The 26,996-nt window shown below is 39.9% G+C and overlaps 1 protein-coding gene and 1 non-coding gene across 10 annotated transcripts in view; one reads left to right on the top strand and one right to left on the bottom strand.

Moving 5' to 3' along the window:
* Map2k5 (mitogen-activated protein kinase kinase 5) overlaps positions 1-26,996 on the top strand; it is a 236,736-nt gene that overhangs the window by 163,159 nt on the left and 46,581 nt on the right. For all 9 annotated transcript variants that reach the window (XM_078049410.1, XM_040276276.2, XM_005316728.5 and 6 more), the window contains 2 exons: positions 11,232-11,258; positions 11,570-11,602. In XM_078049410.1, coding sequence (XP_077905536.1) covers positions 11,232-11,258; positions 11,570-11,602 — 60 coding nt within the window. The remainder of the gene's footprint in view (positions 1-11,231; positions 11,259-11,569; positions 11,603-26,996) is intronic.
* Trnaa-cgc (transfer RNA alanine (anticodon CGC)) lies at positions 22,802-22,874 on the bottom strand. Its single transcript has one exon. It is a non-coding gene; the product is annotated as a tRNA-Ala (tRNA).

Genomic DNA, 26,996 nt, shown 5'->3' with positions numbered 1-26,996 from the left:
TTATAGCACCATCTAAGCTATTGTCTGATATACATCTCAATTTGACATTTATTTGTCATTGAGCACCTACTTTGTGCCTAGCAGTATGCTAAGCCCTGGGAGCACAGAATGAAACAGAGATAGTCCCTGCTCTCAAAGAGTACAGCCCAGTCAGAAGAAAAAACAAACAGGTGGCAGGTGATGTAAAAGTAAGCCTGCAGGAGCTGGACACTGGCCTCAGCTGAGATGTGAGCAGTCAGCTCACTTGAGGAAGCCAAGAAAGTTTTACAGGTAGAAGATGCTTGAGCTCAGGTGCTCAGGCCAGAAGATTGTTAAAGAAGAGCGACATTAAGATCAAAAGGAGGTGCAGCTGGGGAGAGGTAAAGATCTAAAATAGGATGTTGTGTTGAACATCCATCCAGTACTCTACCTAAATAGGGTATGACTGTCTTTACTCTTCTGTCTACCAATAGTTTAGCAATTCCCCTAGTTAACTTTTAAAGCAGCTCCGTAGTAAGAAAGGGGAAGGAGAGTGGGAGAGGAGGCAGGAAGTGTATCGGGATGGAGATGGGCACAGATAGCAGAGATCAGATATAGAATGCTGGTTGGAGGATTCCCTGAATCCCTTTGAGATCCCTGGAAGCCATTGAGGTTGGAAGTCATCACATCTCCAGGTCCCTGCCCCTGAGAGCAGCTGGCATGTGCCTCTGAAAGCTTCCTTACCACCCTGTATGAATTTGACTTGACACCACAGCCCATTTGCTAGGCCTGGGGAGGAATTGTCATGACCAAATGAGCCAGGGCCTAAGGGATCTCTTTGAAAAATATAAGGTGGTAAACAAGAACAAGGTAATAGTAGTATTATTTATATTTCCAGAAAGTACTTTAGGGATTTACCTATGTAACTCTGAAAATATATGACCATGTCTCACACAGGTAGGACTAAAATGAATTACTTTTCTGATCCCACAAGAACCTTCCTTTTACAGTCCTTCTTTTTTGAGTCATAATTTGTCATTCACAATCATATATAAAATTGCATGCAGAATATAGTCATTTTTAGTCCAGTAACTAGGGACTACGATTCTTTTATAATTTTTAAATAATCAATTTAGCTTATGAATGAGATTGAAATTTGTAGTAGTAAACTTGACATCCTGTCTGGCTTATAGATGCAATTTTGCCATCTTCTCTCCTTCTTGACTCTGTGATTGGGAAGACTTCCACTCTTTGCTTAGATTTGGTGTGGCAGTCTGTTACTTCATGGAATCCTGGAATTCCTGGATACAAAAAGATGTTAAAATGATCTACTCTAAAACCACTAAATGATTCCCATGATTACCAGGTGTTGAGCAGCAGGGCAGGCCGTCTCCCGCTCTCAGTTCAGTCTCATTTTTTTCTCTAGAGGCTAGTGAGGAAGAGAGTGAGATGAGGTACCCAGAGGTTTTGAGCCCAAATGGCCATCTTATTTTACACACCCATCCATTCAAGTACTGCCTCCAACTGGTATGTCTACAGAGATGGAAATTACTCTCCCAGGATGCTCTGTGCCTGCCAGGTAATTGCTGGCTGGATATGGATCCCTGGGGAAAAAGTGGTCCTCAACAGCAGTAATGGCAGCATCAACAAAGACATCAGCTTTTATTGTACTCCAGCGTTTTGCTTACCACCATTCAGCATAGAACACTTGGGTAGATTTGGGACTCTGGGCTCATTGGCATCCAGGTTAAAAGGGGGCAGACTGGCCGTGCTTTGTTTGAGCACAGATTACTTTTTAGATGTTTAACAGTTCTGGATTAATGCCTAGGGGTTGGGGAATTCTTCCTCAACTAAAATGTTAATGATGCTAAGAACCCAACCCTCTTTAGTGCCAATAAAACAGACAAGCTAAGTTCATTGAAAAAGCAATGAGTTGCCTAAAAGGAACACAGAGCTGATGTGATTTAGAACTAGAGATTACCAGAACACACTAGGTAGAAGAGTCCCAGAGATACCTAGGAGTCTGAAAAGGGGGCAGCTTATATACAGAGCTAAGGTATCACCTCCAAAGAATTGTGGGAAACTGAGACAACCAACTAGAGCTAAGTGTAAACTCTTGTTGTGCTCTACCATCAAGGTCTGTAGATGGTGACCACCATGGGGAGAAGGGAAGAAAAACTGGGGAATGGAACAGCCTCATAAGGGGAAGAATCTTGGGCCTCAGGTTTAGAGGAGGAAAGACCAAAGTAGGTACTGAAACTTGTCTATTTTTCTTTTCTGTTCAGAAACTGGTTATAGAGATCACGTGTCAGAACACGCCCCTGCCCTTTGGACAGATCTCTGCCTCCTCAGTAACCAGAGGGGAAGGGAGTTAGCAAATGGCACACTCAATTTAAATCACACTCTGTATGGTTTCTACCCCAATTACACACAGAGCACTAACCTGAGTTCTTGTCCTGGCTTTTCCTCTTAGTTGTTTGACCCTGTTTCTTTTCAGACCTCAGTGTTCTCACCAGAAAGTGATGAAGCCATCCTAGGTCAGTGGTTTGCGGAGTGGTGAGAAGTCTGTGCGTTGAGTAGGTGAGACTCCACCCACATGCATCCATGCACGCAAACCCAAGAGTGGCTGCTTTACCTGGCCATTTTTCAAATGCATCTATGTAACACATTGTTTGAACCAAGAGTTATTTTGTAAACAGAAATGAAAAATGCTGGACCAGCTTTCACATCACCATCTCCTCCTGAGTGCTCCTGGGTTTATTGAAACCCAATTTACATATGTCACAATACAAAAAGAATGAGCTAAAACTCTGGAACAAAAGTCAAACTTAGTCCTGTTCATTCTACATCCATGACTTATTTTCTTTAAATCTATTTTGCATTTCATTTGCAATCAAGCCAGTAAGGTACATGTTAGTTAACATATAACAAGATTATATGTAACCATTTCAAGAGTCTGCCTTTCCTTGTGCCACATGTACCGTGTACTGGCTGCAGTTGCTGCTTATCAGGATCTCAGCAGACTAAACAATGTTGTCAAATGTATGGTGGTTTTTTTACAAATGCAGTAATACATGGAGCCTAGGCCCATGACATAATCTGCCTTGCAATGACAAGAGCACTACCTGGGGGTTGAGGATTAGGGGAAATGTCTTAGAAATCTACAGAGCAAATAGTTTAATAATGGTGGGGGGAGAAGTCCACGGAGTCCTGAGGGAAGAAAGCAGAACTCCACAGAGCTGTATTTTGTCCAACTACAGCATGACCTTTAGAGAAGACTGCAAGCCCTATGCTTAAATCTTAGCCCTGCTACGGAGTTTCTGGGATCTTAAATGAGTCATTCATTTTTGTGGAGCAGCCATTGTATCTTATCCATCTCTTGGGTTCCAGAATCTAGTACATTGCCTGGAATAGAGTAAGTACTTGATAAACAAATATGAAATCGGAGAACTAAATTATTTAGCTCAATTTTACTTTTTCACACATTGGCAAAGCAAATTTTGCAATCAGAAGAAACTGACCGCCAACTCATTCTGAAGCTTCAATTAATCGTTTTGTTCCCTTTCTTTTCTTCCATATCCCATACTCACACTCCACCTTGACAGCATTAGAGAGTAAAGGATAAACACTTCTGAGAAGTCATAGTTGTCTTTAGAGAAGATGTGGGTTTGAACTGTCAGGAGGGTAGAATTGGGGCAAGAGTTGGAAAAGCCATTGGAGAAATGCAAGCTCCCTCTCACCCAATGATTTCCAACAGCAGTTCAGTCAGTAGGGGTATGATGTAGGGAATAAGTCTAGGATCAGATAAGGGTGGAGCTCAGTTGTATTTTTAAAAAAAGAAAACCTTTAAAGCCCTGGCTTGGTGGTGCACATCTATAATCCCAGTGACTAAGGAGGCTGCTGCAAGAGAATGGCAAGTTCAAGGCCAGCCTCAGCTACTTAATGAGACTCTGCCCCAAAATAAAAAGGGCTGGGAGTGTGGGAGAATAGCTCAGTGGTAAAGTGCCCCTAGATTAAACACACAAACCAAAAAAAAAAAGAAAAAAGAAAAGAAAAGAAAGAAAAAAAAAAAACCTATAAGATCGTTTCAGACCCCAAGAGTCTATGATTATACTTCACTGTGGGACAAACTTCAGCCAAACAAAACGCTGATGTAGTTTCTGTTGAGGAGAGAGGCAACAGATAGCATCATCTTCAAACTTGTCTATGTCCCTAAATTGATTTACTATCTACTCATTTTGACTCTTCAATACTGTGTCAATGAGACATGTGAGAAATGGAAAAGTACACAAGAGCAATATTTCTTTTTCAGTACTTTTCCTGTTTTCACTCAGTTAAGCCAACTCTGTGATAGGGCTATCAAAAATGTGAGTGCACTTTTAACCTCTGTGAATTTCTGCTATACAGTGTGTAGTGTCCAGAACAAGGTGGCCTAAGCCAGCCAGTGGAAAGTACATGATCAGCGGTACTTAACAGTACCCCCAAAGCACAAGACTAGTGATGCTAGCCATTCTGATGTGCCAAAGGGAAGCCATGAAGTGCTTCCTGTAAGTGAAAGGATGAAAGTTTGTCATAGTTACATAGGTATAGGAGAAAGCATCATAGGTATAGATAGGTTTCAGGGCATTCTGCAATTACAGACATTCACCAGGGGACTTAGAACTTATCCCTTGTGAATAAGGGGGATTCTGGTGCACACATTCAGAGGAAGGTGACCATTGTGGTAGAGAATGTGAAATGATGCCTGGGTCCATCAGACTCCCTTCAGAAACTCCAGCACAAAGTAGCCTTAACTACAGGGGAATTTACTGGATCACATGAATCAAAAGCCTCGTCATGCTGAGTTTAGGTAGAACCTGATCCAACAAGTGACTTTTAGCTCACTTCTTAATAGGCTTCTCCTTCACATACCAGGAATAGCTGCCGGGATTCTTGGATAAACCACTTACTGCTGGAGAGGGGAAGAGTGGTCCTTTCCTCCACAGGCAACCAAAGCCCTGAACTTCAATTTGATGGGACAATTTTAATCCCCTGTTCCCAGGGTGGTACTGACCAATATAGGCTGAACCATATGCCATACATGTGGGGGAGTCATCCTCTCATGGAGTATGTGGGCTACTCAGGATCAGAGAATGTTGAAGAAGGACAGAGAGACTAGCAGCTAATCATAAGGAAGGCAGTGGGGGTGTTACTCAGGAAAGAAAACATTTTGAAGACTGATGGTGGTCTTCAAATATATGAAGAACTGACATTAGATTCATTGGCCACATCTCCAAAATCATAGGTACATCTTATAGGAAGACATGTTTGGACTGAAAATAGGAAAGAACTTTCTAGAAATACAAGCTGCTCAAGAGGGAATCATTGGAATCCCAAAACTGGAAGTTTCTGTCTGGAATCTGATAAAGTGAATTTCTACACTGGTGAAGAACTGGACTGGGCGACCTCCTCCATCACCTGGATTGGATGGTGTGGGGAAGACATACGCTAACAGATGCAAACAAATGGAAACTCCAGAAACCCTTTCAGATATTTGACACTAAAAGTTCACTGTAACAGATTTATTTGATCATGAAGAATGGAGTAGTCAACAGGCCTTCATCAGAAAAAGCCACCCCTTTCCCACCTCCACAGAGACAACTGATATTCTCAAACCAGATTCCGAAGTAAGGCCAGTCTTGTCTGGAATATTGAAAGGAAGTTCAACACAGCACATGTCTAAAATCTTCTTCAAAAAAGAGGTACTTAATGAACTTCTTGGTCAATCCCTGTATCACTAAGGGAAAGATTAATTTTATAATTCACATCAATTATTTTGGATTGCAGTTTCAAGCCCCTGCTTTTCTCACAAAATTAAAATGTCTATTTGCCCAGAGGAGGACTTACCATGGCTCCTGTATGCATGTGGGGTGGGACATGAGCTATGTCAGTTTTAAATACACAAAGGGTGAAGGAGCAGGGGCTGGTAAGCAGGTCTTCTTTTTTCTGCTCACTGACTGGCAGACCCAGCAAATGAATGATGCTGCCCCGTACCTTGGTGCTCCAGCTGTTGTATTTTGTGTGAAAATGCATTGTCCTTGATACTCGGGAAGCAGCGAGAGCCAAGTGATCTAATTTATGGCCATGATGATTTTCTGTCTGGTCTCTCTGAGCCGTGCCCTCCTCTCGGCATCTTACAGCCTTTCTATTCCACCAAGCTGTGTGCTAAATTCAGGGATTATGGTGTCTCTCTTATCTAAATTGGTCATTCCTGAATACAGCACCTTAACTGGAGTCTGAGACATGGGCCAGAGAGAAGGTACCAGTGAGCAGATCTTGGAATGTGGGAGTCACAGTGACTTTCTCAGACCCTGTTCAGTAGCTACCTGCAGAGTCCTCTTAGAACTTCTTTTTGTCTTGAACCCTACATCAGGTTCACTGATAGACTCATAGGCATGATAAGAACAGGAACAAGGACAGAAGCTGATAGACAGGGGAGATAGGATGGCACAAGTAAATTATGCTTGTTCGTGTTACATCCTTAGAAGTAATGTCTATTTTCCATTGTTTTGTCTCATATGACATTCAGTGAAAATATCCCTTTATCAACATTCCCATTTATACTCCTTTAAAAAAATTAAAAGTTAGTGGCACAAGGGAATGGATATAAAGCTGTGGAAGTGAATTTTTTTCTTCTCTCTCTCATTAAAGGTTTTCCAATGTGCAGACCTTTGTTTCTTGCATCTCTGTGTGTGAGCACCTAGCCCAGTGCTGGTGCTGGTACTGTTCTCCTTGGCTGGGAAACAGAGCTCTGGATAGGAAACAGAGCTCTGGATGGGAGTCTTCAAGGAACCTGGGCTCCTATAGCCCATTTCCTCGCCGTGTAGACAACAGCACTGAGCCCCATTGAGGGAGAAGCTGGCTGAGGCCCCTGGGATCTGATTCCAGGGTCTTTGATTCCCAAGTTGTGCATTTCCCCGGCAGGCAGCCTCTGAGCCAACTGTCAGGCCAGGCTCCATCTGTGACCCTGGACACTGTTTGCTCTGAGCCTCAGTTTCCTTAATGGCACATTGAGCAAGTTGGACTAGAGCACCTTTGAGGTTCTTTCCATTTGAAAAGTTCTTTAAGGTTATAATTCTTCATCTAGAATACAAAATTCCCAGTTTGACATAATCCCTGTTTATTTATCCAGGGTTATAGCATTATGCACCAAAAAAAAAAAAAAAATACTGTCTTTAAAAAAAAGAGAGTCTTTGCAAAATAACTACAGTGCCCAAAATTTGAAGTTTTCAAAAAAGGAGGGAGTGAATAGTTCAGTGTTGAAAGCCAGAATCTGATACCAGCAACACAAAAAAAAATGACACTGATATTCTTTAAAAATTCCAACCATACAATGTGATTTTATATTTCCTTTTTCTATTTAAAAGAAAATAACACAAGCTTGAAAAGCAGTAAATATGTAAAGAGAAAATTTGTCAACTGATATTGGAAGATCTGACCTAGGTCACACATAAATCTCTCAGACAAGAGCTTCAGGGCAAGCCATAATTTCAGAGAGTAAAACGAGAAAATGAAAGCTATCGCTGGTGTCTTCTCTAAGTTACATAGGTGGATGCATTTCAGTTTTCTGATTGTGCCTCTGAATATAATGTAAAGGGCTGGTAGCAAGGTCTGTTTTCCCATTGTATGTAAAAAGAACCTCTACAGGGAAAAAAGCAGAAGGAAAGCCACAGTAATAGCTTTTTATCACCAGTACCATTGACTAAATAGTTGAGGCCCCGCACACAAACTTTTTATTGTCAATTTCTTTTCCAGCATCATTTTCCCAAGTCATATGTCTTATTATAGAAGTTTTTCTAATTACCAACTATGTGGTCTTTGCAAAGAAATACACAATAAACGTCAATATAATAACAGAAAGACCTAACTGGTACTTGAGACTTCCTTTTTTAAATAAAGTCATTCTTCCCTTTTAAAAACACTTACAGGTCTGTCTTACATATGAGAACGGGGCATAACTGTACCCTGTTAGGCTGGCCTTAAACCTTGGATCTAACAGCTGACAAAAGAAAGCTGGGCCCAGAAGAGGGGAAAGGTTCGTCGAATTAGTGAATCAAAACACTACTAGTTCTAAAGACTCTTTAGCAAAGTACATGTCTGGAACAATTATTGTTCTGTTCATTGTCTCCAATTACTAGTTAGGCATAGAAACCGCTCAACACAAGTAAAATGCAGAAGCAGGAATGTGGACTTGGACACGTTAGTTATAAACAGCATTTCATATGTTGCAAGGGGCAGGCAATATGTCAGCCCTAACAATATTATTGTGTTCCTCTGAACTCTGCTCCACAGCCAGGCATTTGGAAGGCAGACCCAGAATAAAGATAGTCGTTCACAAAGCTAACATTTTATATTGAGTACCCTTAGTACCACTTTTAATGTGCTATAAAACTAGAGGCTTCACTTTTTCATGAACTGTGTGCAAAAGCAGAGGCAATGACTGGAGGTTGACTTTGTTTGAATCTGTTTTATGGTTGCGGCGCCCGTACAATAATGTGATCTTGAAAAAGGTAAACAACAAAGAGTTTAACAGTGAAAAATATGCCTAATATAAATACAGTCGAGTGCATGGCAGTTCAGAATTTGAAAAATATGACTGTGGTGTTAAATTTTCTGGTGGAATTAACAGAGGAACAGAATACAGCCTTTAAGGCAATATATCTGAGGCTGGAAAAGGAGACAATACATCTAACTCTATGGTCTGTGTGGCATTCCTATAAAGAAAAGCACAGTAGCTTTATTTAATTGAGAAAATGAATCAATTACAATGATGTTACATCATCAAATTCTGTGATATCGAAGATATAAGTCACTGCATTGTATAATAGTGTTAAAAAGTAATTGAGTATCTTAAGCATTTGGAATCAATTTCAGGTACTGGCACTGCTACCTTAATACAAAATTTATAAAGATGATTTCATATAATATGTTGCTATCAGAACTACATAATAAAACCTGGTAACAACATCTCTCTTTAAAAACCTGGGCGCAAAGCAGGATAGTTATAGGATCATAAAAAAGACTTTGGTATTGCTGTTTCCTTGTAGCAAAGAACAAGTGTTAAAATAGTACAATTACAAGTTCTCTTTAGGTTACTCTTTTAACAGGCAGAATAGGATAAGGAGAAGGCCTTCCGGAAGATCCCAGTTCTCTCCTCTCAATTCTTTTGGTTTACACAGCTTATGTTACCAGGGACAATGTCTTACAATCCATTCCTAAACTCATGTCCAAACATGTCTGCAAATTTTTGCTGCATGTTTTCCTCAGAGAATGTTGGAATGTTCCCCTGACTCTTGGAAATTTGTGAAAATTTTGATACCAAAAATAGATTTCTAGGGCTGGGGTTGTGGCTCAGTGGTACAGCTATTGCCTTGCATGTGTGGGGCACTGGGTTCGATCCTCAGCACCACATAAATAAATAAAATAAAGGTTTTGTGTTCATCTACAACTAAAAATTTTTTTAAAAAATTTTTAAATAGATTTCTAATTCTTTGTTCACTACAAATAACTGTACCATTGAAGCAGATTTATCTTACTAAGACTCTGGGGGTGGAGGGAATACCTATGTATGCTTGGGAAAAAATAAACAAAAGCAAATATCATGGGTGTCTTGTATCAAGGGAGAAGTTACCTGGGTTTTTCAAAGTTTTTTAAAAGGTGGTGTGGCTTATTACTAAATTCTTTGACTGCCCTGGAGGTGGAAAACAGCTCTGCCTGCCCTTCTAGTGTAAATCTTTACCTGCAGAGCCCTGTCTGGAAGTCTCCTTGACTGAAGGAACCAGGAGGAATAGTAATTGAGGACAGCACTAAACAGGAACCATCAGCATAGAACCAGTCAGCCTGAGACAGAGGCTTCCGGAAGGAGGCCATGAGTGGGCAGTAGAGAAAGCACCTTTTAAACTCTCAAACACTAGGTGGAAGGGTCTGCTGATCAGCCAGGTGAATGCAAAAGAAATGTGTAAACACAGCTGGTGCCCTCAAAAAGCTTACAATGTACACACCGAGACTGAGCATTTCCCAGCTCTACCATGCCAAGTATACAAATGTGTAAATCCACTGGTATTTTAATAATATGGTAATTGTGAGCAGGTGTAATGTAGATACTGGAGAGAAAGCACTAGAGAAGCCCCAGCACCACCCAGCCTGGGTCTGAGACCAGGCTACCCCATCCTCTGGGAGGCCCTATTTTCCTGTCATAGATTAGAGATGGCCATCCCTGCATACCTCAGGGTGGTCATGCCAATCAAATGAGAGTCTGTATGAAAAGAACTTTTTAAAGTATTATTAAAAACATATTAGGGACTATTATTATTTTCCCTACACTTTACCCACTGGTTGGAACTCATGTATCCCAGAAAATAGTCGGTCCATCAATAGTAGTATTTGCTTCCTAAAAATTTCCTTCTTAGGGAATTTAGTCCCTGGGACTCCATTTTCACCAAGTTTGAAATAACTGTAGGCATGCAGGGGCGCTGAATTATTTAATATTTTAATCACTGAGTTGATGCTGTGTTAATCTTGTCACATTCTGGTAACTTTCTAAGAGACCTGGTGTTCAGTGTGAACAGCCTGCCCTCAGAATGTTGATTAGGAACAGCTCTCTGATTGGACTCAGCTTTTACTCCTGAGAAAGTGTCAGAGTTGCATGAATTTGATTGTCCCAGAGAGCCTTGCTGCCCTGGAAACAGGCTGAAGGAAAAGGTGGAGTTTCTACCCCACTCCCAAGTTAGAAGCAAATACTTCAACCACATAATTAAAGTTTTCTTCACAAAATAGGGGATTGTGAGCAGACACTGGCAGGAATCCAAAATTCTAATTTCTGACTATGATTTAATTTCAATTTTAAATAAATCGGTTTTTAATTTAAAAAGAGTGAGCTTCATAACATTAGCAATGATTGCAACATTAAGCCCAGTGTTCACAATCTAGCAATATAAAACATTATTTATATCTGAATCGTAAACAGCCTTTTGAAATGGATTATGGTTTTTCTCCCTATTCTAATACAACCTGGAGGGTACTAAAAAGTGTTGTGTGAAATTAACATTCTGCTGACTTTCGCCTATAAATGAGAAGCGAGCTATTAACATTTGTGTATTTTCATTATGTAAATTGTGTTAACACATGCCCACAAATTGCCACCAGCAATGCAATAATTTTCTCTCAGTGATCATAATGTGTCCAAGTGAGTCATTTTGATTATGACATGCTAATTACATATTGCCTTTTTTCAGATTCAGAAAAACCAGGGATCTTTAATGGTAAGCTTTATGAGTTCAGAAAAAAATTCACTTTTCTTTTTCCTGATGGCTGCTTCCTTTGCATGCTTGAATGCCTTGTTTTAAACTTAGCAAATTGCATTTTGAAGAAAATGCAAACCTTTAACTGCCTGTATTAGATTAGGTACCATTAGAAATAATAGAACATCCTGAGCATCAATGTTTTTATAAGAGTTTGCTGTTGTTGATTAATCTTGCTATATTTTATTGCATTAATGATTTTTTCTTTCCACTCCACTGTAAAGATATTGCACGGAGGCTAATACTTTTCCCTCTCTTCTTTTCCATTGCAGCCTCTCCAGCTTCTGCAGTGCATTGTTGATGAGGTGAGGCATCGTCTTATGTGCTTTCACTCCTAAAGTCATTCCTAATGGTGTGGAAAGCTTATATTTTGTTTCCTAATGAAGCACAATGCCCAACATCCTCGGAGCAAGTTGTGTTGTATGCTCTGAGCTGTGTTACGTGAATTGGCCTCGTCCTGAGTCCTGTTCTCCTGATTCTGGCCAAGAATCCCTGCAAAGACAGACTGTCCCACAGGCTGGTCCTCAGGGGTGTCAGAGGCCCTAAAGACAAAACATGATGATATTAATTGATCCTCTCCCTGGCCAGATGGGGATGGAGCTGGAAATTAAAGTTGTTTCATTTTCTCCACAGTAGACATCTAAAGTCACTCCCTAGGCTAGGGTCAGAGTTGGATGGCCAACAAGCTGGGTAAAATGTGCCTTCCTTTATCTACTCGGAGCATATCAGGGTGAAAAGAGGTTCAAAAGCTTTAGGTCAACAGCTCAGCATTAGTTTCCTAATTAGGCCCTCCTCGAGCACACACCGCTAACTTCATGCGTGTTCTAGAAACTAGCTGTCTCACAGTTTAAGTGATCTCACCTCAATCATCCTTTTCCCCCAGAGTTCCACGATCCCTTCCATGCCTTCATGGAACTCTCTACCTGCATTTCTTTCTCAACTTTTTCAACTTCTTATTCTGACTTTAAATTCCTTCTTGTACAGAAGCAGTGTCAGAGTACATATACAACGCTCTCAGGAAAGAAACATTTTTACAAACTGCTTTTTTGGGCTTGGGCTTGCCTACCAGCAATTGTTTATTTTTTAAACTTTAATTTTCTAATATTTGGAACACTTGTAAATAGAGAGGGAAAGCAATAAATGATTCAGAGAGGAAAGTTTAAAAGGAAAAAAACAAACCATAATTCATAGTTATTCCTCTCAATTAAACATCTGCATAACCAGTTATGAGATTTGGGAGAAAAAATAAAGATCCTCCTAGGAAAAAGACAAAAACACACACATATCACAATAATAGTAAGAATGGGGCTCTAACATCCTTAATGGTTGCATCAGTCAGTCCATATATCCCCTGCAAGCCATAAACCATGTTGGTGCAAAAATGAAGGCATCGTCCTGAAACAAATGGAGACGCCATTATCTCAGATATCAGACAGGCCTCCTGGATCTAATAGCTCATCAATATCTCCTGTCATCTTAGATTCCAAAAGCCTCCTATCCCCATCAGAATCCTCCTAATTAAACTGATTTTCCTGAGGTCTCCCTCCAGTTGTGCTTGGGGAAATGCCCAGGGAAACTTGGCCCACCCACCTCAATGCACAGCCTGCTGCACTTCCCAGGCCCTGCTGTTCTTGCTTTGCCGGGCTCCTGGGCCGCAGAAGATTCAGGTACAGATACTCCTCAGCAGTAATACGTGTATTGCTGAAGAGTTAATTTGAAGGTTTTCTGGATCAGATAGATATTTTCATTCCATATTTATAGTAGCAGTGGTTGCTGTAAATTTGAAATATTTTACTTGTTTAATTTGGGCAAAATCATGAGACTTGAAATTATTATAGGGTGATGTTCTGTGAAGCAGTAGTCTGTCACTTCAATGGCATGTTTTTCTTTATAGCATTTCTTCTTCATTCAAGAGAAAAAATACATAAAATCATATCCTCATTTATTCCAAAACCATTTTAGAATATCTTCTTTATGGAAACCTGGAAAATCGACTTTGTCTTGACTAAATGCAAGTTAATCTTTGAACTGAGCTGATATTTTGCAGTTAAGAGTATTGGGGAAGATTAAGCCTAAGTAACCTGTGGTAGCAAGGTGCCTGATGGCATTAGAGAAGAGGCTGGTGAGAGCTGTACTTAGCTGTGCTTGTCCGGTGTATGAGTCAGGTTTCTCCTTGCTGTGATGCAGTGTTCCTCATAGAGTGGTCCAAGAACTAACTGGCTTAGATCCTTAAAGACGCAGAATCCTGGACCCTGATTACTGAGTAATCTGGAGACGATGCCCAGAAGCTGCTAATTTCATAGGTAACTCTGCATTTTAATGTTTGAGAACCTCTTATAGAGTGACTTTCTAAGGTAAACCTGCCCATGTAGGTCCCATGGGACAAGTAGCTATCAAGAGATCCGACTTTTAGTGCTTCTATTTATGAATGAATTCCAGCCAGGAATTGAGCCAATTGCTCCTTGGGTATGGGTATCAGAAACTGGTACTGTTTCCAGTTAGAGAAAAGTCATGTCAAAAAATGCTACCTCTAAGGGAGGCCAATTCAAACAAAGTGAGTTTATTTGGAATCATGTACAAAATAGCTATAGCAGAGCCCAGCTTAACATACTTTATTATATTGTGCATTTGGCTTGACCTTCTGTCATGGCAAAGAGTGAAGAAGCAGTAAAACAAGACCAGGGTGCACAGGAGCCAGAATGGCCAGAAGTGAAAGTTAGAGCCAACCTGAGAGTCAAGGGGTAGAACTGTGGGACAGAGCCAGAATTAGCCACCATGTGGCCAAATAGAAGACCCCAAAAACTAAACAGAGGAATAAGATCATGAACATGAAACTTGGACCACAGATCAGGAACTGGAAGAATAACCAAGGCAACAGAAGAACACAGGGTCCAGTTAGAAATCTGGGTGATCCAGTTTAGCTTTGGTGGGAGTTTCTCTGACTTAGAGCTGGCTTGCTCAGTATATGAGTGATGTCCTCAAGATACCACCTGGCGCCCCAGAGTTGTTCTTACCTTAAGACCTTTATGTGATGAGGTGCTCCCCAATTCCTGCTTGCCTTGCCTTGGAAACTGCTGTGGCTCATTGTAAGTAATGTGTCTCTGTGTACCTGACACCTTATCTTTGGGATTAAGGTGGCCCCTATTGTCTAGATAATTTCTTACTTTAAGCTCTGACATCTATGAGAAAATTTGCATTTTTTGAAAGAAATGTGTTTCTAAAATGTGTTTGTTCTTGGCAACTTATTGACAGATGTGGTGAATATCATTTAACCTTTTCTCAGTGATTCAGGTTCTTGTTTTGAACATGGTACTGAACTAAATTTTGATGTATTGATGCCCTCTAGGGCTATAAAATTGTGTGGGGCCTACTTTGTTCTTTCACTAAATTTTACCAACCACTTTGCTTGTGCATCTGGCCTTGACACCCAGTGATGTTTTGGGGCCTCTGTAAGTGCAGAGAGCTCTGTGCCCCAGGCTAAAGAGCCTTCTGCGCTGTGCTACTCTGCTTGGTGCTTTTCTTGTGTCCTCTCTTGTGATTGCCTCTGTTTTCTATGGTTACTCCTCATTCTTGTCAGTGCCCGTCTACCTGCTACCCCAGCAAACCAACCCATATATGTTCCATCTTTACACTCCTAAGAGTGACCCTAGCCACACTTAAAGGCTCCAAATGAGGGACGTAGAGGCTACAGATTCACCTTAAGCTCTCTCCAGGCCTGGGCTCCCAGCATGGCTGGGAGCAGAGGGCTGGCCATGCTGGTGTTGGAGCAGGTGGGAATACATCAGTAATGTCTGAGTCACCAATTCCCAAGCTGTCTGGAGTTGGCTGGTGGAGGCTACCAGTGGATTGAGGTACTGAGAACTACAAAGATGCAAGTGGCATCTCACCCTTGAGTCTGCCCCTAGGTAATCCACAGCCTTGGCGAGGAGATAGATATAGAAAGGTAGAAGGATGGTTCAGTATGGGGATGAATACCATAGAACCTAGGACTGAGGTGGATTAGGAGAGTTGACATTTAAACTCAGTCTTAGAAGACAAAGAGGAATTTCCTAGGTTAGGAAAGAAAACAGGTAAATGCCAAGCAGAAGGGCCTGAAACTATCTTGTGAATCATTTTTGAGTTCACAGATGTGTTTCAGAACATTCAGGTTGTCTAAAATATGACAATCAGAGAAATAGGTTATTATTCTGAGTATAGATATGTTTCAGGTATATTATAGCTAAAAATAAATTCCTACTTGGCATCTGTAGGTACTCAACAGAGCAATCAACAAATCCCTGATTTATACTTCTGTTTCTTTATTCATTTTACCATAAAATGTGAATTTGTTTAAGTAATGTTTTATACCTGATAAGAAGAAGCTACTCAAAAGTGTTAGCTTCTTAGCCCTGCAAGATCTGTGGAACATTAAAGTAATTCTGAAGTAGCACAAACTGTAGTGGTTGGTAACAGCCTGTAATTGAGAAGAGCCAGATATAGTGGCGAATGCCTGTTATTCCAGTGACTCAGGAGACTGAGGCAAGATGATCACAAGTTTGAGGCCATCTTGGGCAATGTAGCAAGACTCTCAGCAACTTAGTGAGACCCTGTCTCAATATAAAAAATAAAAAGGATTGGGGAATGTAGATCAGTGGTAAAGCACCCCAGGGTTCAATCCCCAGAACCAAAAAAAAGGGAAAAAAGATCTCAAAAATGGAACTGGGGTTGTGGCTCAGCAGTAAAGCGCTCGCCTCGCACATGCAAGACCCTGGGTTCAATCCTCAGCACCACATAAAAATAAATAAGTGAAATAAAGGTATTGTGTCCAACTACATCTAAGTATATATATATATATTTAAAAATCTCAAAATTAGCAGCTTTATCTTCTACTTTAGAAACTAGAAGAAGAATAAAAGACTGAACCCAAGGCAAGCAGGAGAATGAAAATAATAAAAGATTACAGCAGATATAAGTGAAATAGAGAAGAGAAAATCAGTGACACCAAAAGTCGGTTCTTAGATATTTTAGTCTACTTTTTCATCACTGTGACCAAAAGACCTAACATGAATTTTAAAGGAGGAAAAGTGTATTTGGCGCTCACCATTTCAAAGGTGTTAGTTCATTGCTTTGGGCCCTAGGTGAGAAAGAACATCATGGTAGAATGATGTAGAGGAGAAAAGCAGCTCAGAACATGGCACCAGGTAACACAGAGAGCTTTACCCCAAAGGCACACCCCCAATGAGCTTTCTCCTCCAGCTGTACCCTACCTGCCTACAGCTATTACCCAGTTAATCCATATCAGTAGATTAAACCAATGATTAGGTGTATCTCTCGTGTAAAGTAATCATTTTGCCTCTGAACATTGTTGCATTGTCTTACACATGAGCTTTTGGGGGATACCTCATAGCTAAACCACAACATTTGAAAAGATCAACAAAATGACAAGCTCATAGCTAGAATGACAGTGAGGTAGGACACTAGTGTCTACAGTCAGCAATGAAAGAGGACACATTACTACCAACTTTGCAGAAATAAAAAGGATTATGAGGGAATACTGTGAAAAATGTAGGCCACCAAATTAGATAACTTAGCTGAAATGGACAAATTCCTAGAAAGACACAAATACCAATACTGACTTACGAAGAATCTAAATAAACCTATAATAAGGAAAGATATATTTAAAAAAAAAATCCCACAGGGAAAAGCTCAAGACCATATCATTATATTGGTGATCCTACCAAATGGTTAATGAAGAATTAACAACATGTCTTCTCAAACTTTCCATATAAACGATGAGAGAACACTTCCTAATTTCTCCTTCGAAACCAGTATTATACTGATACCAAAACCAAATACTTACAAAAAATGAAAACTGCAGACCAATATTCCTTATCAATATAGATGCAAAAACCTTCAAGAAAATACCAGCAATATGAATTCAGCAAGACATTAAAAGAGCAGCACATCATAACCAAGTGAGATTTATCCCAGGAATATAAGGTTGGTCCAACATATGAAGATCAATCAGTATCATGTACCATATTAATGAAAGACAAAAATCACATGATCATCTCAACCTACACAGAAAAAACATTTGACAAAAACCAGTGTAACTTTTCATAATAAAGACATTCAACAAACTTGTTAAAAAAATAACTTCTATAACCTAATAAGAAATATCTACCCAAACCTCACAGTTACATCATCCTTAATGGTGAAAGATCAAACGATTTCCCCCAAAATCAGAGATAAGGATGTTCCTTCTTGCTACAGCTGCACATCATTGTCCTGGAGGTTCTGTGCAGGGCAGTTCATCAAGGAGAAAACAGGGCTGGGCTTGTGGCTCAGTGGTAGAGGGCTTGCCTGGCATGGGTGAGGCTCTGGGTTGGATCCTCAGCACTGCATATGAATCAGTAAGTAAACAAAATAAAAAGATCCATTGACAATTTTAAAATATTTTTTAAAAAGAAGAAAACTTCCATCTTGAAAAGGAAGAAGTAAAACTATACTTGCAAATAATGTGATATTATATATAGAAAATCTTTTTTAAAAAAATTAGAGCTAATAAACAAGTTCAGCAAAGTGCAGGATAAAACATCAAGATACAAAACTCTCTTGTATTTCTGTACACCAGTAATCCAAAATGGCCAATACAGAAACAAAATTAAAAAAACAACTCAAGTTGCAATCATCAGAAAGAATTAAAGACTTAGGAATAAATTTAACAAGAGAATTTGTATACTGTAAACTACAAAACATCATTGAAAGAAATTAAAAACATAAATAAGTGGAAAGACAGTCTGTGCTCATGGAGTAGAAGACTTAATATTAAGATAGCAATACGCCCCCAACTCAGTAATACTTAAAAAGACAGATAAACCAATTTTAAAATGGGTGAAGAATTTGAATAGCATTACTTCAAAGAAGATATATAAATGTTGAATAAGCACATGAAAATATGTTCAACATCATTAATTAGAGAAATGTAAGTCAAAACTATGAGCAAATATTTCATACCCATTAGGAGGCTAAAATAGAAAAATGGAAAATAACTAGTGTTGGCAAGAATGTAGAGAAATGAAAACCCTCATAAATTACTGGTGGTAATGTAGAAATGATGCAGTTGCTATGAAGTGCAGTTTGGAAGGTCATCAAAAATTGGAACATAGGGCTGGGGGTATAGGTTAGTGGTACAACACTTGCTCACGTGCAAGGCCCTGGGTTCAATCCCAGCAGCACACACAAAAACATTTTTTTTATTAAACTTAAATTGAATTATCATTATATGACCCAGTAATTCCACTTCTAGAAATATATCTGAGAGAACTGAAAACTCATGTCCACATAAAAACATGGATTTTCATAGCAGCATTATTCATTGTAGACAAAAGATAGAAACAGCCCAGAAGTTCATCAGCTGATAAACATGAAAATAAAGGTGGTATATCTACACTTTAGAATATTATTCAGTCATAAAGAGGAATAAAGAACTGAAAAATTCTATAACATAGATGTACCTTGAAAACATGCTACATGAAGGAAACTAAGCATAAAGAGACTTATGTAATATGAAATTTATTTACAGGCAAAGTTCACAGCAGGGAAATTCATAGAGACAGAAAATAGATTAATTAGTAAACTAGTAAACAGAAAGTACATTGGAGGAGACAGGGGAATTAGAAGTGACTGTTACTGGTACTAGGTTTCTTTTCAGGATGATGGAAGTGACCTGGAACTGAGTTGTGTATTTTAAACGGGTGAATTTTATTTTATATAAAATATTTTTTAAGTTAAAAAAAAAAAGAGGAGAAGCAAGTTTCTCTATAATGGCCTCTATGCTTAGCTGCTGTGTTTAGGAAAAAAGATCTGATTTAGCTGGATGGGATGGGCCTCAGTAGGAAAAAAAAAGAGAGAGAGAGAGAGAGAGAGAGAGAGAGAAGATAAATTTAACCCACAGTTCGTTTTATGACCAGCCCTGCTAGAAAATCCATTTTTAATTATTTTTAAGACTTTTTTATTAGCCAGGCATTCTGGTACTCACCTGTATCTCACCAGCTTGGGAGGCTGAAGCAGGAGAAACATAAGTTCAAGGCCAGTCTCAACAACTTAGCAAGGCACTAAGCAACTTAGCAAGACCCTGTGTCAAAATAAAGAAGGGTTGGGGTTGGGGATGTGTCTCAGTGGTTAAGCACTCTAGGTTCAATCCCCAGTACGAAAAACAAAACTTTTTTATTGCTACATATTAATTATACAGAATAGTGGGTTTTGTTGTGGCATAGTTATACCTGCATATAACATAATTTAACCAATTTCATTTCCCAATACTTCTTTTTATCCTTCCCTCCTCCTTTCCCCTGATCTCCTTACTCTATCTACCCTAATGGTCTCCCTTCTATTTTCATGAGATCCCTTTTTTTTCTTTTTTTTCCCTTTAGCTTCCACATATGAGAGAAAACATATAACACTTGTTTCTCTGGGCCTGACTTATTTCATTTAACATGATACTCTCCAGTGCCATCTATTTTCTTGCAAATAATGTAATTCTGTTCTTCTTTATGACTGAATAAAGCTCCATTGTGTATCTATACCACTTTTTTATCCATTCATCTATTGTTGGACACGAAGACTGATTCCATAATTTGGCTATTGTGAACTACGCTGCAGTAAACATGGGTATGCATGTATCTCTAAACTATACTATCTTTAATTATTTTGGACAAATACTAAGCAGTGGTGTAACCGATCATATGGTAGCTCAATTTTTTAGTGTTTTGAAGCACCTCTTTTCTGATTTCATAGTGGATATAATAATTTTACATTTCCACCAACAATGTGTAAATGATCCTTTTTCCCCACATCATCACCAGCATTTATTTTATTTATATGCTTGATAGTTGCTGTTCTGACTGGCTTAAGATGAAATCTCAGTGTAGCTTTTGTTTGTATTTCCCTAATGGCTAAAGATGTTGAACATTTTTTTTTTTTTTTGGCCATTTGTACTCTTCTTTTGAAAAGTGTCTGTTTAACTCATTGGCCCACTTACTGAATTAAGTTTCTTTTTTAATGTTGAGTTTTTTGAGTTCTCTGTATGTTCTGTATATTAATTCTCTTTTGAAAGAGTGACTGGTGAAGATATTCTCCCATTCAGTAGACTATCTCTTCACGCTGTTATTTCCTTTGCTATGCAGAAGCTCTTTAATTTGATGCCATCCCACTTACTGACTCTTGTATCATTTCCTAGGCTATCGGCTATAAACAGAATTACATTATTATCAGGAAGTTGGTGCCTATCCCTGTGTGTTGGAGTGTTTCCCCTGTTTTCTTCTGACAGGATTAAATCTGTATTTTCATTATGTCAAGGAACATTCATTGAGCCCTTGTTGGGCCATGATCTTTACTGTGTGCTGGGATAGACCCCTGTGCTGGGTGACTGCATGATCTAGGGAGAGACAAATTCATGAACTAAATTAATTTAGTATGATAAAAATTATAATAAAGCCATATAAACAGTACTGTGCTGATTTTGCCTGGCACTGGGCTGGAGCTTGGTAGGCTGGAAAAGGTGGGAAGATAACAAAAGCAACTTCAAAGTAGATGGTATGTGAGCTGAGCCATGGAGAATACTTAGGCATCTATGACATGAAAAGAGGAGAAGGTTGTTCCACAGAGGCAGGGGACAACCAAACAGCAGGGAGCAGCTAGAAAGACTCATGTGTGAGTGGCCTAAAGTGAGCTAGAAAACACCACAGGTGGGAGCGTCAAACGCTAGACCAAGAAGCTTCGGTTTACCCTGTAGGCAGGGAAATCCCTGGAAGGTTCCACGCATTGGGATCTGTATTTTCTCAGAGGTAATTCTGTAGAGGCGGAGTGGTAGGAGAAACAAGGCAGAGGGGAGCTTTGAGGCTTTTTAAGAATGTGGTGATAGTTGGGCACAGTGGCACACTCCTGTAATCCCAGTGACTTGGGGAGGCGAAGGATAAAAGTTCAAGGCCGGGCTGGGGATGTGGCTCAGCGGTAGCGCGCTTGCCTGGCATGTGTGCAGCCCGGGTTCGATCCTCAGCACCACATACAAACAAGTTATCGTTGTGTCCGACGATAACTAAAAAAAAAAAAAAAAAAAAAAAAAAGTTCAAGGCCAACCTGAGCAATTTAGCAAATCCCTGTCTCAAAAATTAAAAATAGCCGGGTGCAGTGGCACACACCTGTAATCCCAGTGGCTCCGGAGGCCCCTGGGATTACATGAGCTCAAAGCCAACCTCAGCAAAGCGAGGCACTAAGCAACTCAGTGAGACCCTGTCTCTAAATAAAATACAAAATAGGGCTGGGGATGTGGTTCAGTAGTTGAGTGCCCCTGAGTTCAATCCCCAATACCAAAAAATTAAAATTAAAAAATAAAAATGGCTGGGGATATAGCTCAGTGACAGAGCACTCCTATCCCAGTACCAGGGAATAATATGTGGTTATATAAAAGAGGCTCTTCCCTCATTTTCTCCTCCCTTTCTCAGTCTTCTATGTCTTCTCTTTCCTCCTCTTCTGCCCACGTGTGCTGTGCTGTGCTGTGCTGTGCTCCTTCTTCTTCACTGAGCCGCAAGGAAGGGACTGGCTTCTGCCACTGCCTTCATCCTGCTGGTATTTCTAGGAAATATCAGGGGAGCCGCATCTAAGCAGAGTCCATGTAAGGGCCCTGATGAGTTGAGGCATTCACGGGGGTAGCTGATAGTCCTCAGGTATGGGGACTTTTTTAGTATCACTGTAATGGTGTGCTCATGCCAGCCAGGCAGAGAGGTAAATAGTAGACTCTCTCTTACATCTTATCAAGTTTTATGGTCAGAGGCATCAGAACTTGCAAAAGGCAGAAACTTTTATAAGTGGGATTATAATAACGGAATGTTAAATTTGACATTTGTTTGGTTTGGTTTACAGAGAAAATCTGTTCCCATCTCTATCTAAATCCTCTTTGCTCTCCCTCACTGAGGACCCAAGGCTGCCCCAGAGCAAGTACTCCCCTTCTTGTTTTCTATCCATCACTCAGCTGCCACCTTGTTTCCATTGTTCTGCCCCATCCTGTGGCGTTCTTATCAATCCCTCTTCTTAGCTACAGACTTTATGGGGAGGGCCAGCAGTTCCCTCACATTGAGCCACAGAGGTCCCCTTCTTAGAGCCACAGCTATTCCTGTCATTGTTACACTGAGTCTGTCTGCACAATGCACTGTTTTGGGTTTCATACACATTCCCGATGAACTCTAAGATAGGTCACCTATTCCTGAATGAAGGAGACTGTCCCCCAGATGTGATGAGTCTCTCTTGTGTTTTTATTATTATTATTATTATTATTACTTTTGCTTCTCTTTAAGAACAGGAGGAAAGAGAAAAGAAACAAGTTAAAAGTATACAAAATTTTAATATAAATGTGCCTTGTATAATGTAAAGGTTGCATTTATCCAGCTTTATTGAGGTGTGATTTACAAATAGAAATTATATATATATAAAAACATGTACAACATATTTTTGTTGGCTTTCGTTTTTTGTGGTGCTGGGAATTGAACCCAGGGCCTTGTGCATGCGAGGCAAGCACTCTACCAACTGAGCTATATCACCAGCCTGTAACAAGTTTTGATGTACATATATTTTGTGAAATGATTGCCATCAGACAGGGTAACTCAGAAGATACTGGGCTGTGAAAATACACATGCTGTTGGGAGTGGGGTAAGAATAACTGCCTGATAATTCTTTCTTGGAATTAAAAAAGTACAAAAAGTGGTATCACCCAACCCTAGAAGGAATAACTTGCTGTCTTTTTCCAGAAGGATTTTATCATAACCCTTGCTGCTGAAGTTAGTAAGAATTAAAATGAACATCTCTCACCTTTCTGGCTGCCAGCATCATGAAAGGGTGGTCTGTTCCTTTCATGACACATAACTTGGGTGGCTTTAAGGAGAGGAGACCTGTTGGCCTGAGCCCACTAGTCCATGTGAATCTAGAGCCTCTGACCACACTGAATTGCTCTAATCTAACTCCTGTAAGCGGGTAGTGGGATTTCACGGTGTGTGCAGCTTGCATGAGTTTGTGACTCGGGCCTTAGAAACTTGGTAAGTTAATACAAGTGATACGCACAGTAACCTGTCCTGCAGCAATCTTAACTAGACCTGTGTCTCACAGTATTGGGAATACATAATTGGAGGCTGAAAACTGATATTCCTCTTTTATGTAAGGCAGTCTTTAGAAATCTAATACCTCCATTGAAAAGTCCAGTGTGTTTAAATTAATGCTGTTTGGCTGGCCTGAAGATAGAAAATAGGTTAGTATTAAGGCCAGGATTCCTTTAGTAATTACTTTTTTCTATTGGTAATAACTATTTCTTTAGAAATGACATTAACATTCTACCAAAACACAGCAGTAATCCAAAAGTTAATGTTCTGTTCATTTATAATTATATTTAATTCATATTTATGAGTTGTTGAGAGAGAGGAATAAGAAAGAAGTAAATAAAAAAAATGTTACAGAAGAAACAATTTAAGAGAACATTTTTTTCCTGATAGTCTGAAAGCTGTACATAGACTCTGAAAGATGGAAAACCTGATTTTTTAAAAAGTTACATAAAACCATATTTTCTTAGCTACTACTGCAAATCTGTATTTTTATTATTTTCTAGTGGCACTGATGAATTCAGTGGATAGACTTTCTTCATTTGTTCTTTTTTACTAAACAAAATATTAACATAAACATCTCCATGATTTTGGTTCCGGTAAGTCAATTAGATTTGTGGGGCTTTTTAACCAGGAAAAATTCTGCATCTTTACATAGTCATTGAACAAGTAGCTTTGTGGCGTTTCCTTTGAATTGTCCATGAAGCCTGATGTATTATTAATGAATTAATTTCTTGGTGGTAGAGGCCTGTGAATAGCATCCTGTGAATGGGCAGTTGCCTGGTGGGGCCAGTTTTGGCTGCTGTCATTTAACATGTGTTGCTCTATTGTGAAGTCTTACCCAGCCATAGGACAATGCTCATTTAATCCACCATGATGGGACCTACACACCCTGAGCCCAAGCTGGATGCCAGGGTCAGTTACCCAGCCACCGGGGCTGGGACACCGCTCTGCTTCACTGCCGAGTTGCTGTAATCGTTTTGCCTGCCGTTAATTTTCCCTAAACCAGGGAAAATGCGTGTGCAAGCAGTGAAATGTTCTCAAAAGAGATTCCAAACTGGTCGGCTGGGGTTGTTGCCTCCATTCCAGAATGGAGGCAGCATTCCAGGGAGCGTAAGTTCCTTCCTTCCTCCTGGAAATGGAAGCGTCTGGGCCCACGAGATCCCTGATGTTCTGAGGTCCAGAGTAGCAGATGGCATTATGATTTTCCAAATCCTGATGAACATTCTAACTGAACTTGTTCATTTCACAGTATGTAGTTCTATTTTTTTCATTTCCTCTCCCTCCCTCGCTCCCTCCCTTTCTCCCTCTCTTTGTTCCTCTCATATTAACTAATTTTAAACTGCTGCAGTATCTCCGTTAGCCAGCTTTACAGTTCCTTCTCTCTGATATTTATTGTATGGAACCAAGTATAGCCCAAATTCACATATAATTCTAAGCCCTTGGTTTGTAGCTGATGTCACATTTGGATTTGTTTAAAAACATGTAAGCAAATGCAGCCGTCGCTCATACTTCATGCAGTCACTGCAAGTTCTGTTTTTCCCCTTATCTGTAGCTTGCAGTGCAGGTGGCAAATGGCAGTAATTATTTTAACTAACAGTTGAGTGAACATTCAGGAGGACATCCAGTGTGGGGATGTGGACTGGGTTTGCAGTGAGTGCCGAGTCTGGCTTGGTGGTGTTCCGGCTTGTTGGTTTTCCAGGACACGGACCTGCCGGGTTCTTGCACTTGAGCAGTGTGTGGACATGGTTCACATCCTTGCCTGCAAGAAGGGGAATTCTTCCTTTCATTTAGGAACCTATTAAGGATTATTTTTCTCTCCTAGATTTCCTCTCTTGTTGTTTGATATAATTTACAATCTATCATTAATCTAAGACTGCTTTAAATCAGTGCTTCTTTGCATAGAAACTGGTTGGAATGCCAGTGTATATATTAACATTATAATTTAGGGCCTGAATCAAACATGTGTAGCTGGACTTTTCCAGAGAGGAAAAAAATTGACCTTACCAGAGTAGGAAATTCAAACACTATATAGGGACAAGGTAAAACCACAGGTAGGAATTGCTGAATAATTACCTTTAGACCAGCCTGAGCAGGAGTCTTCCCACGAGGGTGAGCTCATTTAATGGTTCCTAAAACTCAATCTTGTGGATGTCAATGGTCATGCTTGATTATTTGCAGCAGTGTTTTATGGAAAAGCAATGGAAATGCATTGGGAGGCTACAGAGAAAGAGGACAATAACAGGTTTTACTTTTGTGAATGAAATCCCTTTGGTATGAGACAAGTTTTTTGTTTGTTTGTTTTTGTTTTTTTGTTTTGTTTTGTTTTTGCTACTCTGCCTAAGCCATTGGAAAGGGAGGTGTGTATGGATGTTAGTGTGCGAGCGTGTGTGTGCTGCTCATATAGGCACCGCTAAATAAATGCTGTGTACTGTAGCCTATAACCAACAAGAGACCTAAAATAAAAAGAAACCAAAAAAAAAAAATGTTTATTGACTTCGGAAAGGAAGCAATTGCAAATACTGTTTAAAAGGTCAACCCATTTTCCATTTCCCCACCCCACCTATTTTCAAGGAATTTTATTAAACACCAGAATCTTTGCCATGTATATAGAAAATCTCTAAGTAAATGTAATTTTTTTAAATGACAACAAAATAAGTAGACTAAATGAAAAGTTTGTTATAACATTAATGACAAAGATTATTCCTCTTTACTGAAGAACTTTTGAAACACATTTAGGAGGAAAATAAAATAGGAAAAATATCTGTATTTCAGATTTCAGTTACCTAGAGACAGATTTCTTTAGACCTGTTCACTTATATTTTGTGTTTTTTTATAAGCCATCTGGTAGTGATGTTCACTTGGCCAACAGCTGGTTCTTCTTGATTGAGGGGTTTTCAGGTCGGGTAGGTGTTTCAATGGTGGAAATTCAGGCCGTAAGCCCCTGGTTTCAGGCCCATCTGAGACAAGTTAAATGAGCTGCTACTGTCAGCCCAGACCCAGCGGACAGAACTTCACACCAAAATGCCCACACATGTAATTTGTCACGTCTGGCAACCCAGAGCATGGGGTGACCCAGTGTGGAAATTGAGTCATCTTTCACTTTCTCCGCTCAGGGCTTGATGTGGAGTGGGATGAGTAAAAGGAGGGCTCTCTCCAGTTTCCTGCTGAGGGGTCAGAGGCTTTTATCTCTGGTGACATCATCTGCAAGCCTTCCTAAATTCCAAGCCCCGCTCCCACTCCAGCACTGTCCTACACTCCAAAGAATAGGTCAGTTCCATCCTCATTATGAAATTAAAAAGACATTTAAAGCCAAAAACACTGATTGTTCCCTCATAGAATAGCCATGCTTTTACAAACTTCATGTGTGTAACAAACATCAGTCGAATTTGTACCAGTCTACTGCATGGGCAAGGTTTACACGGGCAACTCAGTCTCTGACAAGCCAGGAGCACCTGACCGTCCATTCCCCACCTTTCTCCCTCTGATAAAACGTGTTGCTCTTTTTTTCCTGGTTACAGTCTGTTACAGCCAAAGCATGCACATGTAAACCTTGGAGTTGTTTGAGATGTTA

Source organism: Ictidomys tridecemlineatus, chromosome 5 (assembly GCF_052094955.1).
Source record: "Ictidomys tridecemlineatus isolate mIctTri1 chromosome 5, mIctTri1.hap1, whole genome shotgun sequence".
Lineage (NCBI taxonomy): Eukaryota > Metazoa > Chordata > Mammalia > Rodentia > Sciuridae > Ictidomys > Ictidomys tridecemlineatus.
This window is presented reverse-complemented; position numbering and strand designations above follow the sequence as displayed.